This window comes from Salvia splendens, chromosome 13 (assembly GCF_004379255.2).
Source record: "Salvia splendens isolate huo1 chromosome 13, SspV2, whole genome shotgun sequence".
Taxonomy (NCBI): Eukaryota; Viridiplantae; Streptophyta; class Magnoliopsida; order Lamiales; family Lamiaceae; genus Salvia; species Salvia splendens.
In genome coordinates this window covers 9,096,444-9,113,834 of record NC_056044.1, presented here as the reverse complement: position 1 = coordinate 9,113,834, position 17,391 = coordinate 9,096,444, and the positions used below count along the sequence as shown (strand labels likewise).

The window sequence follows — 17,391 nt, the reverse complement described above, 5'->3', positions numbered from 1 at the left end:
TTTTAAATATCTTACAATTCTCATGACAGCATCCATGTGATCTTCTTGAGGCTGATGCATGAATTGACTAACCACTCCAACGGCATATGCGATGTCGGGCCTCGTATGAGAAAGGTAGATAAGCTTTCCTACTAGTCGTTGGTATCTTTCACGATCAGTAGGTTTAGCTCCATCCACAATTTTCAACCCATGGTTGGGTATCATTGGAGTTTCAGCCGGCTTGCAGTCAAGCATGCCCGTCTCGGCGAGCATATCAAGTATATACTTCTTCTGCCTTAAAAAGATTCCGTGCTTGGATCTCAACACTTCAATCCCTAGGAAGTACTTCAAAGCTCCTAAGTCCTTCATTTCAAATTCTTTGAAAAGATTCTTCTTTAGATTTTGGATTTCTTCAACATCATCTCCTGTTATGATCATGTCATCAACATAAATAATCAAGCATGTCATTTTTCCATTCCTTTCTTTCAGAAATAGTGTGTGATCAGAATGGCTCTGTTTGAAGCCATGTTTGAACATTGTCTGACAGAATCTTCCAAACCATACTCTTGGTGATTGCTTTAACCCATAGAGGGTCTTCCTCAATCTGCATACTTGCCCTTTTCCAAATTCTTCGTCTAGGCCTGGTGGGACCTCCATATAGACTTCCTTGTTTTTCTCAAGTTCACCATGAAGAAAGGCATTTGTAACATCCAACTGGTATAATGGCCACTCTTTACACGCAGCTACAGACAGAAGGGTTCTTACTGTATTTAGTTTGGCCACCGGGGAGAAAGTTTCCTCATAGTCAACTCCATACACTTGAGTGTATCCCTTAGCAACCAATCTTGCCTTATATCTCTCGATTGAACCATCTGCTCGTCGTTTTATGGTGAAGATCCAACGACACGCTACTGGTTTCTTTCCCGGAGGTAGAGTACACTTCTCCCATGTTTCATTTTTTCTCAGGGCATCAATCTCCTTCTTCATGGCTTCCCTCCAGTGCTTGTGTTTTATTGCCATCTCGAATGATTGCGGAATCTCTTCTTCTTCATAAAGAGCAGCTTCGAATGCTCTAGCCATTTCAGTAAGGTGTCCCTGTGTGAAGTTTGCAACTGAGTACCTTGATTTCCGTCCTTTCCAGTCTGGAGAATATCGTCGAGGAGGAACACCCCTCGTACTCATGTAGGGTAATTTGCCATGCCCAGTCTCTTGTTCTGTAGGTGGCTCTTCTGTATCACTTATATTTTCCCTGTCACTGTCAGCAGTTTCGGGTAGGATAGGAATATTGGAATCAAAAGTTTTTACCTCAGGAGTCAAAGACTGGTCAGATAGCTCGGCAGTGTCCTGAGGCGACATGTTCTGTTCCTGGGGAATTGGCGCTGTTTGACTCACACTTGTGATAGGATTTTGGTCGGTTTCCCTCAAATTTCTCTCCCCCTGAATGGTTTCCCTTAGATTTTGGTCGGTTTCCCTCAGATTTCTCTCCCCCTGAATGGTTTCTCCCCATAGAGGTAGCCAATTAAGTGCGTCACTATTCGCATTACCCGTCTCACTCTCCCTCTGACCACTAGATTGGCTATAGAAATATTCACTTTCAACAAAGTTACAGTTCATAGTGACATACATGCGATCTGTTGACGGGTCATAACATCTATACCCTTTCTGACCTTTCCCGTACCCCAAGAAAACACATTTGACTGCACATGGTGAGAATTTATCGCGATCATGTTTGGGTATGTGAGCAAAGACAGTGCAGCCAAAAACTTTGGGTTCAAGACTGAGAGAAGAGGGAATTGAGTGTTTTGAAGAAAATATTTCTAAAGGGGTTTTGAAGTTTAGGATTCCTGTGGGAAGACGATTTAGAAGGTAAACAGATGTGGCTATGGCTTCAGGCCAGAAAGATTTAGGGATGTGGGATTCTATTAGAAGTGCACGGGTGATCTCAAGGATATACCGGTTTTTTTCGCTCAGCCACCCCGTTTTGTTCAGGTGTGTATGCACATGTCGTTTGGTGAAGGAGACCTTTTTCGGTGAAGAAGGTTTTCATTCTAGAGTTCACATATTCTCTCCCATTATCAGATCTAAGGACTTGGATTTTGGTGTTGTACTGGGTTTGGACAAGGCTATAGAACTCGGTGAATTTTTCAAAGACTTCTGATTTTGATTTTAAAAAATAAATCCAAGTCATACGAGAAAAATCATCAACAAATAGCAAAAAATACCGAAATCCTTGACCCCCGATAACCGGAGCAGGGCCCCAAACATCAGAGTGAACTAAAGCAAACGGAGATTTTTCTCTAGTTTTGTTCAACTTGAAGGAATGTCTATGACTTTTAGCCAAAACACACGTTTCACAATTCAAAACAAGTGAAGAAGAAACTAATTTAGGAAAGAGTAGACGGAGATAACCTATAGATGGGTGCCCTAACCGACGGTGTAGGAGCCATATCTGTCTTTCATTCAGTCCACGACTTAGCAGCGCATTACTGTGTTGGGCAATCTCATCTACGTAGTACAGACCATGTCGCTCAGTGCCACGCCCAACTATCGTTCCCGTCTTGATATCCTGCAACATGCAAAAACGAGGCTGCATTAGGAGTTTGCAATTAAGTTCTTTCGTGACGTGACTCACTGACAACAATTTGTGGGACAAAGAGGGAACATAAAGACAATTTGAGAGGCGAAGGGTTGGTGATATAGCTATAGTTCCCGCCCCTTCAACATGAGCTAATTCCCCACTGGCCATTTGGACAAATGTTTTTGTGGATTGAGAAATATCGAGGAAGTCCGATGCATCAAAGGACATGGTATCGGTTGCCCCACAGTCAAAAATCCAATGATAGTCTTTAGGTCCTATGTTTGAGGAAGATGAGTATGCTAAAGCTTGGAATTTGTTTGTACACATAATGGAAGGCTGAAATTCAAAATGTCGGGGTGTATTTTCAAAAATTCGGACAAAAGGGGGTTTTTTCTGCAATTGTTTGGTCAACTGGGGGGGATTTGTTAATATCAGAATTGACTTGGGGGGATTTTGGTAGGGATTTTTATGGTGGGGTTTATTTTGGGATTTTCTCAAATTTGAGGGGCTTAATTGCAAAATGGTGGTGGAGACTTTAGAACACCCTATTTTCGGCCCCTCCTTCTCAGCCATTTCCCCTTTTCCAATTTCAGAATCTTCTCCTGCCATCTCATCGGAGGCGGTTGTTCGGTCCTCACCGCCTGCCAAAATCCGGCACATCCCCTGTTTCTTTCTTCTTCTCCGCTGCAAAGCTTCCGCCGCTGATGCTGCTCCTTCAGCAGCCTCCCCCACCGATGCAGCTCCTTCAGCAGCCTCCGCCGCCGCCGCAGCTCCTTCAGCAGCCGTCGCTCCTTCAGCCGCCGCCGCCGCAGCTCCTTCAGCAGCCGTCGCTCCTTCAGCCGCCGCCGCTTCTGAATTTGACGGATGCAATTGTCGACCGGTGTTGCTGCTTCCGCCGTCAACAAGGGCATTGGCGTACGTCTTCTTCGGTTTAGGAAGTTTGTCCTTGTGGGCAGATTCGATATGGTTTCCGTTAGGAGGCAGGGATATGTTTCTACTTCGGTTGTTTGCCTGAGTTGATGTGGCTGCTGTGCGCTTGGACCCTACGCCGAGATTCTTCAACGGGTATGAATTTTGGCTTTGGTTTGTGTTGGATTTGTACAAATCAATTAGATTTGCGATTGTCTCGATCAATAATTTGAGAGTGTGTATTTGGCTGACCTCCATTGGAGGTTGTTTTTTAGTTTCCTGCTCTGATACCATCTTAAAGATGGTAATCGAGAGAGGTAGAAAAAGGTTGGATAGACATTTGAAAGGATAAAGTGTATAGAGAAATATTCCAATGTTTATTTTTTGTTGTTCTCTCCAAAGGTTCATTACCCTAGTATTTATAGGGTGAATGAGAAAGTTCTAGTACATCAATAAAAGGGATTGGAACTCTACAATACTTAGGAATTCTACACTGCTTAGGAACTCTCCATAATGAATGTGGGCGGCATATTAATGTGGTCTTCTTTTCCAACAAAAAAGATAAATATGGTAGTTATATAATTTTACTTCTCCATTTACCTCTCCCCTTGTAGATGTTCTTATATATGAGTACAGTTTGGCAGTTTAATACATTATCCATTTTTATACTGCATTCGCAGATTATATTTGGGAACCAAGGCCATTCAATAATAAGGCTCCAAAATCAACCAGTTGGGGCGCTATTACAAAGAGAAGAAGTGGTGGGCACTGCTACCTTTGAAAAACTTGATAAGGTATTGATAAGATTTGGTAGCATAGTTTGTACTGTTGTTGTTGTTGTTAATGCTGAATTTGAGTTGCTTTTGATGTTTTGGGACTTATGACAGTTTTGATTTTGTATATGGTGATAGCTTGTGCACCTGTTGTCCATTTTTGTGGATATTAGAACCCACTTCTTTTCTTTTGAACATCTACATATAAATCGACCCTTTCCCTTTCCCTTTCCCTTTCCCTTTCCCTTTCCATTTTCTTAATTTCTCTTGTGCTATGTATAGATAGCCAGCCTATGGACATTTTTTATAATTCCAAGAATCACCATTCCCTTTTCATTTATCAACACCCTAATTTCACTGCCCTACTCTAAATTCTCTCCATGTATAGCCATTGTGATACTATTTTCTAATTATGAACTGACTGAAAATTAATCACTTTATGTGAGTTGTGTCCATAAATGTCATGTCACGACTGCACTTCTCAGTGATAGAAAGTTCGGTTGAGTCGTTACTAGTGGGGGATTTTAAGAAGCGGGACAGAAAAAGGAGAACAATCAACCTCTTGAAACATTAATCAACCTTGGAAATTAAATCATTCAAATCAGAATATCTAATCTCAGTAGTTCAACAATCGAAAGAAACGATGTTCAACGATATCGAGAGATAAATGAAACGATGTTCAGAATGGAAAGAGTCTCTGCGTCGATCCGGAGGAGATTTATTCGACCCACATATTTTTTCTCTTGGGCTAAAAAAAGAAGTCCTTAATATTTATTTTAAGCCCACAACTTGTGTTGTAAAGATTTCCTAGGCCCAAAACAAGTTGGTTTCATCTCCTTTTGTCTTGAAGATGACATACAAGACGTGTTAATCCACGAAATAAAATCGAAATTTCTTTTGTCATCACTCAAGCATATCCCACCTTTTTACTCCATTTGCATCTTTCACAATAGTCGCGAAATCGAGTCAGAGGAATAAAAGAACTTGAGCCCTAAAAAAATTCGTCTATACCAACAACGTCATTTTGAGAGCATTGAAAAAGATAGTAAAAGTCAGGATATTACAATAAAAGATTATGAAGTATTCCCCTCCTGTTATACAAGCAAAAGAGTGTAGGAGCTCAATCACAATAATACTCCCAAATTAGATTGATACAATTAGGGGAATAGATTGATAGTCTTATAATTAGATTGATATCATTCCATGTATGAGTTCTTTCTTTTTTTGTTAAAGCCCACTAATGAAATTCCATTTTAATGAAGGAGATTAGATTTATTCCGAAGGGAGGAGTGACGCATAAGAGTTATGCGTCGTTATTAATGAAACGCACAACCCTTATGCCTCTTTCGTTAATGACGCACAAGGGTTATGCGTCGTTCAAAGACGCATAATGCTTATGCATCATTAACGAAAGACGCGTAAGGGTTGTGCGTCTTTCAGTCAGCTTTTAACGCCCAGCAGGCAGATGCAACGCGCAGAATACAATTTCATTTCCTCTCTCGGGTATCCGGCGATTTCCAACGTTATCTCCATAAGATCCGGTAATTTGTTCATCAATTTAGCTACATTCATCATTATTCATGTTTATTTTGCTTTCATTTGTTAGTTTTACCAAATTTATAAAATTAGGGCTTGTAGGAAAAATGTTCATAATTGTTGTTGTTTTAAATGTTTTTGATACAGAAATCATGCAAGTATTTGTGAGTTTGTATTGGGGTGGTAGAGTAGTTCAACTACAACATATGAGTATTGGTTATGAACCACCTCGTGCGAGGAGCTCCATCATATTAAAATAAAGTGTTTCCTATTATGAATTGGTAGCAATGATATGTGATGCGATGAGAATAGATATGAACCAACACACAATTGAATTATTATGGAGACAATGTATAGTCTTTGCTTCCGGTATGAGTTATACATGTTCTGTGATTTGCAATGATGAAAGTGTGATGTATATGTTCAACAATACTCAAAATTCAAGTGGGTGTATTGAATTATTTGTTGAGTATTCACCTGTGAGGAGTTCAGAAATCCCACCAGTTGTAGATTATGGTATTGGATCATCTGCGAGGGTTGAACAAATGAGCTTTGATTGTGGTATTGGATCATCTACGAGGGTGGAGCATATGAGCTTTGATCGTAGTATGAATGAGCAGAGAGATGTTGTAGATGTTGTTGATGTTGGTGTTGGATTGAACGATGAGGTAGATGTTGCAGATGATCTTGTGATCCAAGGCCACTATCTGAGACAGAGCCAGACCCCGATCTCAGTGATAGTGATGGTGTTGATGATGTTGATGGTATTTCTGATGATGAGATAGTACCATGTAAACCTGTTATGCAAGGTGAACAACCACTTCCGGAGTACAATCCTAGGGGGTTTAGATTCTTTCATGAATTACTAAGTCGTCCGTCTGGAGTATATGATGATGTTGGTTGTAATGAACACAACCTTTTGTATTAGGATGAGAATGCGCCGCATCGGATTGTGTTGGGAACAAAATTTGATTCCAAGCTACATGTGAAGACTGCTATAACTATGTGGAGTTTGTGGAATGAAAAACAGTTTAAGGTCGTCGAGAGCAAATTAAGAAGGTGGCATGCCGTATGCAAATTTCCAGCAGGAACGACAGTAACAGGGGCAGACATCATCAGCACCACCGACGCTGAAAAGGCGAGGGAATGTAAGTGGGAGGTTTCAGTTACACAAAGGTCGCATGACGATATGTGGGAAGTTAGGAAGTGGAAGGATCGACATACTTGTGTAGGCCATCGTGCTAACAGAGATCATGCTAACTTTTCATCGGCAATGATTGCTCTGTTGATTCGACATCATGTGCGACAATGTGCCGATTTCAAGGTCTTCTCAATAATAGCTGATGTTCAAGACAGATTTGGTGTGTTAATCAGTTATAAGAAGGCATGGTATGCAAAGAGAAAGGCTATAGAGTTTGTATACGGTGGATGGGAGGATTCATTTAGGCAGTTGCCAAGCTACATGTTTGAACTCCAGTCACAGAATCTGGGCACAATTGTTGAGTGGAAGCACAACGAGCTGTTGAGTCAGAGGCGTACAATGGTGTTCAACTATGTTTTCTGGGCATTTGGGCCTGCAATACATGCGTTCCAGAAGGCCGCACCAGTGTTAACAGTGGACGGGACTCACCTCCGAGGAAGATTTAAAGGTAAGTTGATTGTTGCTTGTGGTTTTGATGCTAACAAGACATGCTTGCCTATTGCATATGCTGTGGTGGATGAAGAAACCAACGACAGTTGGTCGTGGTTTTTGGATCATGTCAGAACTCATGTGGTGAAATACGAGAGGGAGGTGTGCATTATATTAGATAGACATTGAGGAATCTTGAATGCAATGGAGTCTGAAATCATGACAAGGGCCCAGCAGATACACCACAAATTTTGTTTGTTCCATGTGAGGGCAAATGTGTTGAAGAAGCACAAGGGCCCCAATGTGAAGGCCATTATATGGAAGTTGGGGGTCAGTACTCAGGAACGTAAATTTGGTAGAAGACGTCGGGCACTATATGATGTCAACAGTGGTGCGGTTCGAATGCTCAATAGGATTACAAAAGAATGTTGGTCATTGTGCTACGATGGTGGACTTAGGTGGGGGGTGGCCACAACAAACATGTCGGAGTGCTACAACAACGTGTTGAGGGGTGTGAGAGAGTTGCCTATTAGAGCGTTGTTTGATTTGACATTTTGGAGGACGGTACAATGGTGGGTGCAGAAGAAGACAACAATAGAACACACCGAAGGTGAGTTAACCCCATGGGCGAGGGACAGACTTGCTAAGAATGACTCAAAGGGGCGAAAACATTACATTACTGTCATTGACCGAGATACAAGGAAGTACCATGTCCAAACTCGAGGAAGAATAGAAAAAGGAGTGTCAAAGGGCAACAATGTTCAACTAGTCAAGTATTTGGATTCGAGTTGCAGTTGTGGTAAGTGGCAGATGTGGAGAATTCCTTGTTCGCATGCTTGTGCGGTTGCTAGAGACAGAGGTCATGTTATGACTGACCTCCTAGATGATTGCTACTACCTAGGTACATGGAGATCACAGTACTATGGTCAAATTTCATTTGATGCACCAAGACACGAAGATTATTGGGTTGAACCTTCATGGAAATTGTGCATCACCCCTCAGCAGTTGATTCCTAGAACGCGTGGCCGAGTTAGAAGAAGGAGGATACTTAATCAAATGGATGTCCGCGAGGAAGATGAATCGAGAGCTCCCCCGCCGTTGCAGAAATTATGGGATTGAGGGGCATGACCGAAGAAATTGCTCAGCCGGTGCTGTTCAGTAAATTCGTGGGGCATATTTGATGGATCTTATTTGACATTTACTATGTTTATGTATCAACATTTGTGAGATGTTGTCGACAGTTATTACGATGTTTATTTACTATTTTAAAAATTACGAGTTCCATATAAAACGTTAATCTGCCTATCAAGATGGGGTCCAAATATTATTTTGAGACTACCATTGTCTTCATCATCGAAGGAGCTTCGCATGGGTACCTCACACGCCCCAATCGGAGTTCGGATGAGAGAGATAAGACCGATTTACGAAAGCCGCGCGACTGCCGGGAGTGCTACCCGACCGGGTGGATGTAGTCAACCAAAAATTCACCCGGTCGGGTGAAAGTTTCTGGAGATTCAATGCACAATACTGCCCACCCGACAGGGTGGAATTAGTCAACACAAAATCCACCAGGTCGGGTGAAAGTTTCTGGAGATTCCATGCACAAAAAAATCCACCCGGCCGGGTGGAATTATTCAACACAAAATCCACCCGGCCGGTTTTCATGAAGAAAACAGGCGACCCAGCCGGGTGGATTTACGCAACGAAAAATCCACCCGGGCAGGTGGCACTCCCGACAGTTCCGCGCGGCTTTCGTAGATCGGCCATATCTCTCTCATCCGAACTCCGATTGGGGCGTTTGAGGTACCCACGCGAAGCTCTTTCGATGATGAAGAAAATGGTAGTCTCAAAATAGGATTTGGACCCCATAGGGATAGGAAGATTAATGTTTGAAGCAGACCCCAGCCTCGTCTTGGTTCATTTTGACCGTTTTTACCTATTTTAACTTCAAACACTAGATAAACTCATCAAAGCTCGAACAACTTCTACAAATAAAAGTCCTTTAACAGTTCCACCCTTGGACACAAGCTCGAATTGAAGTTGAAACAAGAAATTGAAGTTGAAACAAGAAAATTGTTAGATGACTATTTTTTTTAGTACTAATAGAAAACCTATTTGAATGTAACAATACATTGTTATTCCTTGTTGAAATATTATTTCCCCGAATGCGTGAACTTTGTTGGAGCTTTCCCTTTGTTCTTCCTTGTTGAAAATCCCCTTAATACATTGTGCATAGCCTTCCCAATCTTACTTGATGAACTCTTCACAGTTGGACGTGAGGATCCCTCGGTCGGTGGTCGAAATATAACTTCATCATCTTCTTCCTGGCCCTCTTCTTCCCCCACAGGAGCCACAAATTGATAATTCTGAAAAGTATGGATCACGTCCTGGTTGAGCTGCATCCCAATCAGACCCACCGCCAAAGAATGAATCACATGATGCTTGTGCTCCCCATTGCGAGGGCTCGTGGCTTGCACCACTCAACTGAGACCATCCTGGGGGATCGTACTCCGGACTCAAGGGCTCTGGTACTGGATACTCAGGTTGCGGCTGCTGCTGCTGCGACAACCTATGCTGTCGTGTAATCCCGTGCCCACCCGTCCGGACACCCGGCAGTCCATGACGAAGAGAAGTTGGAGGGCGTGGCGGCATGACCATATTTCGTCGTTGCGAAGTTGGATACTCCATCACATCAGTATGATCCATCGTACGAAGGGCCTCAGCAGCCATTTCCCGAATCTGCCGTAACCGAGGGTCTGTGTCATGTTCAGAGGTCAAATGCCATATCCCCTGAAGGGTCTCAACCTAGATAACAAAAATACAAAATCATTACAATCAATCTATACAAACTTCAAACTAAATACATTTTATATACAAAAACATAACATACCAATTTCTTCATTGAAGAGGCTTACTCGTTCATCCCAACAGTTGATTGTGTCGCAGGTTGAACTAGGTACGACACTGTGAATGTACTCACTAAGGCAGTCAACTCAAGGAGCTTCGTGAATGTACTTCGCAAGTTGAGCTTTGGAGATCCCACCACTCAACTTGAGGGGGAGTGTTAAACAAGGAAAAGAGTGTAGGAGTTCAATCATAATAATACTCCAAAATTAGATTGATACAATTAGGGAAATAGATTGATAGTCTTATAATTAGATTGATATCATTTCATGTATACATGAGAGTAAAACCTATTTAAAGGGACACAATGTAAAGCAATAATAATCAAGGAATTATATCGATCAATCTACTCTCTACACAAATCCTCCTTTCTCTCCAACTATGCCCGATACGTCATTCAAGACCTTCGTCCACAAAAAAATTGTCCCCTTTGTGGACGGCACGAGTTTTTATGAGAAATTAGTAAAGTAAAAGAGATGAGAGAAAAAAGTAGGTAAGTAAGAGAGATATGGTGAAAAAGTAGGTAAAGTATGAAGATATGAGAAAGTGTGAGTAAAGTATGAGAGAGAAACTTTCTATCTTTAGAAAGAAAGCTATTTTTTGTGGATATCCAAAAATGATAAAATGAGACTATTTTTCGTAGACGGACAAAATATAACATATTTGGTCTTAGACCATTGAAGATGCAGTGTTTAAAGAGAAACGCTAAATTTAACCTCATCCACGTGTTTCTAATTATGAGAAGACTCAAAATTAATCACTTCATGTGAGTTGTATCCATGAAAGATTAGGAAGTATGACATATTTGGTCTAAGGCCAACGAATGCAGTGTTGAAAGAGAAGTCACTATAATTTAACCGCATCCACATGTTATTTTCTAATTATGAGAAGACTGAAAAGTAATCGCTTCATGTCAGTTGTATCCATAAAAATTAGGAAGTATGACATATTTGGACATACTCCATATACATTTTTCACTCACAATTATTATAAAATTAATATCCATCTGTACCCCTTTACCAGTCCAGGTTAAATTGTTTGCGAGTTTTAGGAAATATAAAGGAAAGTTGATGAAAAATGATAGTGGAATGTGGTACCCATTTTTATACATTAGTTTTATAATAAAATGTAACTGTAATGGAGTCAGTGAAAGGTGAGGTTTATTACCATATATGAAATATTCATCCTAAGACTGTTAAAGTGGGATGGATGGAGTACTATATGAAAGTAAGACCTACATTACACTAGCACACTAACATTTTTCTTCTAATATTCTTAATAAAGTGAAACAAATTCATAAAATCTACACTGATCAAATATGAGACGATTAATAGTGACCAGAGGGAATATATCTTATTTTTTTAGCTTTTATATGACGATATACTTATACCGTCAATTATAACTTTGATGTTGACAAAAGTAGACCTAAACATGAGGATGGCTTAGGACTAAAAAAATCCTTCAAATTTCATAACCACCATTTATTCATACTAATAAACTCATCTCAACACAACCCACAATTGGCGCCAAACCACCAACAGAAACTGCACCATTTCCCTTGTCTCTCATAAGAAAAACAAGAAGAGAGGAAGGAGAGAGAAAGGTACATAACATAACATAACAAAAAAGTCTGCCTTCATCGGCTGGTGAATCATTGCCGGCCGGAGCTCGGAAGACAGACCAACACCAATCTAAACAAAAATGATCATCGAGGGAAAGCTCGTCCACATTGCCACAATCGACCCCGAGAGCAGCGGCGACGACGACGAAGTGGACGACCACTTCATCGACGCCCGCTCCCGGGGCAAATCCCTCGCCGAGTTCCGCTTCCGTGTCGAGGAAGCCATCAAAGGAAACTACCTCTTCACGACCAACGACGACGACGATGACGGGGCCCGCCTGTGGGGCGTGGAGGCGACCGATGCCGCCGTCCTCAGCAAGTTCCTCAAGGCCAAGCGCTACAAGGTGTACGAGGCCTTCACCGCGCTGCGCAGGACGCTGCGGTGGCGCGCGGACTTCCGCCCGGCCGACGACGATCTGGCGCCGCCGTGGGACAACGTCTGGTTCGCGAGCGGCGCAGACAAGGAGGGGCGCCCCCTCTGCTACAGCGTCTTGGGGAGGGAGTATCAGAGGAACCTGATGAGCATGGGGCAGCAGAGCTGCAATGAGTATCTGAGGTGGAGGCTGCTCTGCCTCGAGAAAGGCATCCGCCGTCTCAATTTCCAGTCTGGCGGCGTCGACTCCATCGTCCAGATCGTTGACATGAGGCACGCGGGCGGGCCCACCACCAAGGAGATGAAGCTCATTGGGAAGAAGATGATCGCGTTGCTCCACGATCATTATCCCGGCATCGTCCACAAGAATGTCAGTTCATACAGGGTCGCGTTAAAATAAAACTAATTTCTAATCTAGAACGCAGAACTTTCAACACAAATACATAAGTATATAAACATGATAATTTTAATGTACTACAAAATTGAAAAAAGTTATGGGTTCTGGATTGGAAATTAGAAATTAGTTAACATTTGATCACAACCCTTTTTATATATATATAACGCGGTTGTGGATATATGCAGCTGATCATAAATGTGCCATCGTGGTTTCTGACGCTGAACGCTTTGAAGCTGCGGTTGGTGACGAAGAGGAGCAAGAACAAGTTCATATTTGTGAAGCAATCAAGAGTTACAGAGACACTTCTCAAGTACTTAATCAAAACATAAGTACTATTTACTAAAATAGATTTACTCTTGCTTGATTTATCCAAAATGCAGGTACGCTACCATAGAGAACATACTGGTTCAATACGGCGGGCTGAGGAGAGAGAACGACACAGAATTCACAACCGAAGACAAAGTTCTCGAAGCTTATATTAGAGCAAATGGCACTGAACTCATACAAATACCCGTCGAGGTAATACATATTCTTAGGGTTCAAACCATCCCATACCACAGAATTAGAAAATGTGCAAGCAATAAATATAAGGCCTATTGGGATGTGTCCCAAGAACAAAACTATGACGCTTTGTCCCAAAGTGAACAATATCATGCTAATGTGAGTTCAGGTGTGCATCGACGAACCCTGACACATACTTACTAATGATTGTTTCAGGTAGGGGTGAGTGTAACCTGGGATATAACTGTGATTGGATACGACGTGGCGTATAGAGAAGAGTTCGTGCCAGAAGACGATTGCTCATACAAGATCTTGCTGCAAGAGAAGAGGATGGGAGAGGGCATGAGAAACTCGTTCTACATAAGAGAGGAAGGGAAGATTGTGATAAGCATAGTGAATCATTCATTCACAAGGAAGAAGGCTTTCTACAGGTACAAGACCAAGGCAAGTATGCCTATCCATAGGATCCACAATTGAACTCACCATTTCTACCAAATCACATTACTTAGGTTTTCGGCTAAACAAAGCAATTCTATCTGCATGCGGTAATAAAAACATCAGATAATGTTGCTAATTGTAGTTGATTTTCGATCGGTTGACTTTTTCTTTTTTTTTTGTTCTGTTTTTGGGGTTTTGTAATGTGAGATATCCGCGGCTACTAGCTAGCTAGAGGCGTGCTGCGAGTAAATCTCGACATGTTTGATTTTTGCTTATTGGTTCTATGTAATTTTTTGTGGATGGCAACTTGCACCATAGAGTAAATGTGTAGAATCCAATGTTTTTCATGCAACACTTGCTAACATTTTTAGCAAAAAAATTCGTTGTTTTGAACTTGAGGTAACAATTATAAGAAGTGTATATTTTTACATCATGTTAATATATCAAAATTTTTCTACAATGATAGTTTTCCATAGTTTCCTGTAATAATATTATCGATAGACGAGCCGCAAGTGCATATATGATTAAGAATTACACGAATTAATTGATCAATCATCTATAATGAATATTTCCCCTAGGGAAGGATTCATACAATTTCAGTTAGTATTTTTGAAAATATAAGGCCCAATATATTGGCAAGAAAAGAAATCAAAAGCAAAGTCGATAGGTGGGAATCAAGGAATACATATATCAAGGAATCCTAATTAATTAAATCTTCTACTAAATATAAAAATGAATTGTAAGGAATGGGACAAATTAAGTTTGATGATTTGAAAAATGTTATTAATCTCTTATTGTTGGTAGGTATCAAACATTGGCAAGTAGGATACATTATTATTGCAGAATGACGAGAACTTGTTTTTAAAAATAGTCTGATTTACATAATATAATCTACACATAATTTCAAGACATAAACAAATTGGTAGCAGTATTTTTTTTATTTCGAGAAGCGTTGATGAAATATGGGAATTGGAACACTAGAAAAAAGTATTCCCTCTGTCCCATTCAAGATGATCACATTCTCGAGTGGCACGTGATTTTAGGAAGTGTTGTTAGGTGAAATAAAATAGAAAGGAAAAATGTAGTTGAATATTTTAATGAGGAGAGATAAGAGAGGAGGTTAATTTCAAAATTGAAAAGTGATCATCTTGTTTGGCCAAACAAAAAAGGAAAGATGACCATCGGGAGCAGTATGAATATTATCCACAAAGTTGAGTGAAATTGAAATATGAGATGAATAGAAATAGAAGAGGGTAGACGTATGTGACCTTGTTTGCATCCAAATACAAATGATAGATAAGTGAGAGATGAAGTTTGTCATTATTAGAGAGAGAGTTGTAGCACAAAATCATAGGTGGGAGGCATGCAGCCATTAGTTTGCGAGTGTTGCATGCAAAATGGTCTATAAATACCGACGCTTCCGCTTTGCCACTTCTCAGCATCAGCATACAACACAGCACAGCCATGGCCAAGCTCTCCCTCTCACTTCTAAGCTTTCTTGTGCTGCTAGGGTGTGGTTACGCCATTAGAGAGCAGCAGGGTGAATGCCAGGTCAGCAACATTGACGCTCGGGAGCCGTCCTACACCGTGAGATCGGAGGGCGGACAGACCGAGTTCTGGGATAACCACAACAATGAGTTTAGATGTGCCGGCGTCTCCATCCGCCGCCACATCATTCAGCAGAGAGGCCTCCTTCTGCCTGTCTACCACAACGCCCCAGTTCTCGTCTACGTCGTCCAAGGTTAGTTGTATAATAATTTCGGAATATACTACGGATTCATGGTTTCATGTACTCATGCAAATTATGCAGGCAGGGGAACTTACGGAGTTCTGACCTCTGGCTGCGCCGAAACATTCGAATCAGGCCAACAACAACAATTTTCTCGGGAGGAAAGAAGCCAGAGATTCAGAGTCGACAAACATCAGAAAGTTGAGGAATTCCAGAAGGGAGACGTCATCGCCATCAGGGCAGGTGATGCTCACTGGGTTTACAACGACGGCGATCAAGAGCTTGTTGTTGTTGTTTTCCACCACAACTCCAACTATGCCAACCAACTCGACCAAAACCCAAGGGTATGTGGGTAATTACATACTCATATACTAATAAATATATGCTTTATTCCAATTTCATCCAACTAATTATCCAAATTTTGCAGTCCTTCTTCTTGGCCGGAAACCCGGGCAGCGAGCAAGAGGAGGAGCAATACAGGAGACTGCGCGGAAGCCAAGAAGCCCAGTCAGAATTGGGAAATGTCTTCAGCGGTTTAGACGAGGAGTTGTTGGCAGAGGCATTCAACGTCGATGTAGAGACCGCCAGAAAGCTGAGGGGCCAAAACGATGGAAGAGGCCACATTATAAGGGCAGAGAAGAGCATCCAGCTGATCCAGCCCCACCGCAGCCGCCAAGAACAAGAACGTCAACACAACGGCCTCGAGGAGACCTTCTGCAGCGCCAGAGTCAAGGAGAATCTCGACAGAGCTTCACGCGCCGACTTCTACAACCCACGCGCCGGAAGATTCTCCAGCCTCAACAGCTTCAACCTTCCCATCCTCAGCTTCCTTCAACTCAGCGCTGCCAGAGGAGTCCTCCACAGGGTAATTATAATGGCAGTATTATTATTAATTGGTTACTAATAATTCCAACTTACTCTACTAATTAATTTTACTATTATTATTATTATTATTATTATACATAGAATGCTATATTCTCACCTCACTGGTACACCAACGCCCACACCCTGATCTACGCCACCCGCGGCGCCTCACGGGTCCAGATAGTCAACCATCGTGGCCAGGCTGTGTTCGACGGGCAGCTCAGAGAGGGCCAGGTGCTCGTCGTACCCCAAAACTTCGCTGTCGTCAAGCAGGCTGCAGAGCAGGGATTCGAGTGGGTTGCATTCAACACCAACGAAAATGCGGCCATCAACACCTTGAGCGGCCGCACATCCGCCATCAGGGGACTTCCGGTCGATGTCGTTGCTAACGCATACCAAGTATCGAGGGAGGAGGCACAGAAGATCAAGTTTTCGCGCCAGGAGACCCTCATTTTTAACGCACCCCACTCTGCTTGATCAAATCAAATGGTGTATCTCCATAAATAAATGTAAATTAAGCCTCAGTCTCTGTCAGAGCAATAATAATGTTTGATCCCAACAATAAGAGATTAATAGTAGTAACATTTTTCAGAGTATCAAACTTTAATTGTCCCACTCTCTACAAATCATTTTTATATTTACTTCCTACAACAGATTATGTAACGCCCCACTTTTTGAACCCTAATTTTCGAACCCTAAAGTACTTGCATTTAATGTTTTTAATATTGCGAAGTCCGTGGATTAATTGTCGAGTAGAATTGTTGTTGGATACTTTCCGTGACCTAATTTTGAGTTGAAATTTTGACTTGGTCAACTTTGTTGAATATGTGACGTGGCTGCTTTGAATAATTGATGTGAGATGAATTTAATTGTTTTTGAATAATTGATAATTTGTTAGAGCATCCACAATTGTTTTGGACAAGCAATAGCCCAGCCATAGCCTAGCCACAAACTCCTCCTGACACATCAGCAGGACAAGCAATAGCCCAGTCAGCCATAGTCTAGTCACAATAAACAAAATTATAAAAACAAATAATTAACAATCACAAAAATACGGAATTAAATTTACGACACAAATACAGGAAAATTCAATGATAATATTAAAATAAAAAAAGGACATTAATTTAAAAAATTTACATTAATTTTAAAAAAACTCCTC

The 17,391-nt window shown here is 41.5% G+C and overlaps 2 protein-coding genes across 2 annotated transcripts; both read left to right on the top strand.

Annotated features, from left to right (window-relative positions):
- The first annotated feature begins 11,861 nt into the window (after positions 1–11,861).
- Positions 11,862–13,945, top strand: LOC121761605 (patellin-4-like). Its single transcript, XM_042157238.1, has 4 exons — positions 11,862–12,673; positions 12,886–13,010; positions 13,081–13,219; positions 13,418–13,945. The coding sequence occupies exons 1-4, from the start codon at positions 12,011–12,013 to the stop codon at positions 13,676–13,678; spliced, it is 1,188 nt and encodes a 395-aa protein (XP_042013172.1). The 5' UTR covers positions 11,862–12,010; the 3' UTR covers positions 13,679–13,945.
- A 1,158-nt stretch (positions 13,946–15,103) lies between these two features.
- LOC121760448 (11S globulin seed storage protein Jug r 4-like) lies at positions 15,104–16,709 on the top strand. Its single transcript, XM_042156110.1, has 4 exons — positions 15,104–15,380; positions 15,450–15,712; positions 15,796–16,233; positions 16,335–16,709. Exons 1-4 carry the CDS (start codon positions 15,104–15,106, stop codon positions 16,707–16,709), a joined length of 1,353 nt encoding a protein of 450 aa, XP_042012044.1.
- The last annotated feature ends 682 nt before the right edge of the window (positions 16,710–17,391 follow it).

Bases quoted from the DNA above. Each gene is read 5' to 3' on its own strand.
- LOC121761605 (XM_042157238.1), top strand. From the start codon at position 12,011: ATGATCATCGAGGGAAAGCTCGTCCACATTGCCACAATCGACCCCGAG. The intron at 12,674-12,885 runs GTCAGTTCATAC...GGATATATGCAG, and splicing joins CCGGCATCGTCCACAAGAAT to CTGATCATAAATGTGCCATC. The intron at 13,011-13,080 runs GTACTTAATCAA...TCCAAAATGCAG, and splicing joins GTTACAGAGACACTTCTCAA to GTACGCTACCATAGAGAACA.
- LOC121760448 (XM_042156110.1), top strand. From the start codon at position 15,104: ATGGCCAAGCTCTCCCTCTCACTTCTAAGCTTTCTTGTGCTGCTAGGG. The intron at 15,381-15,449 runs GTTAGTTGTATA...CAAATTATGCAG, and splicing joins TCTCGTCTACGTCGTCCAAG to GCAGGGGAACTTACGGAGTT. The intron at 15,713-15,795 runs GTATGTGGGTAA...CAAATTTTGCAG, and splicing joins AACTCGACCAAAACCCAAGG to TCCTTCTTCTTGGCCGGAAA.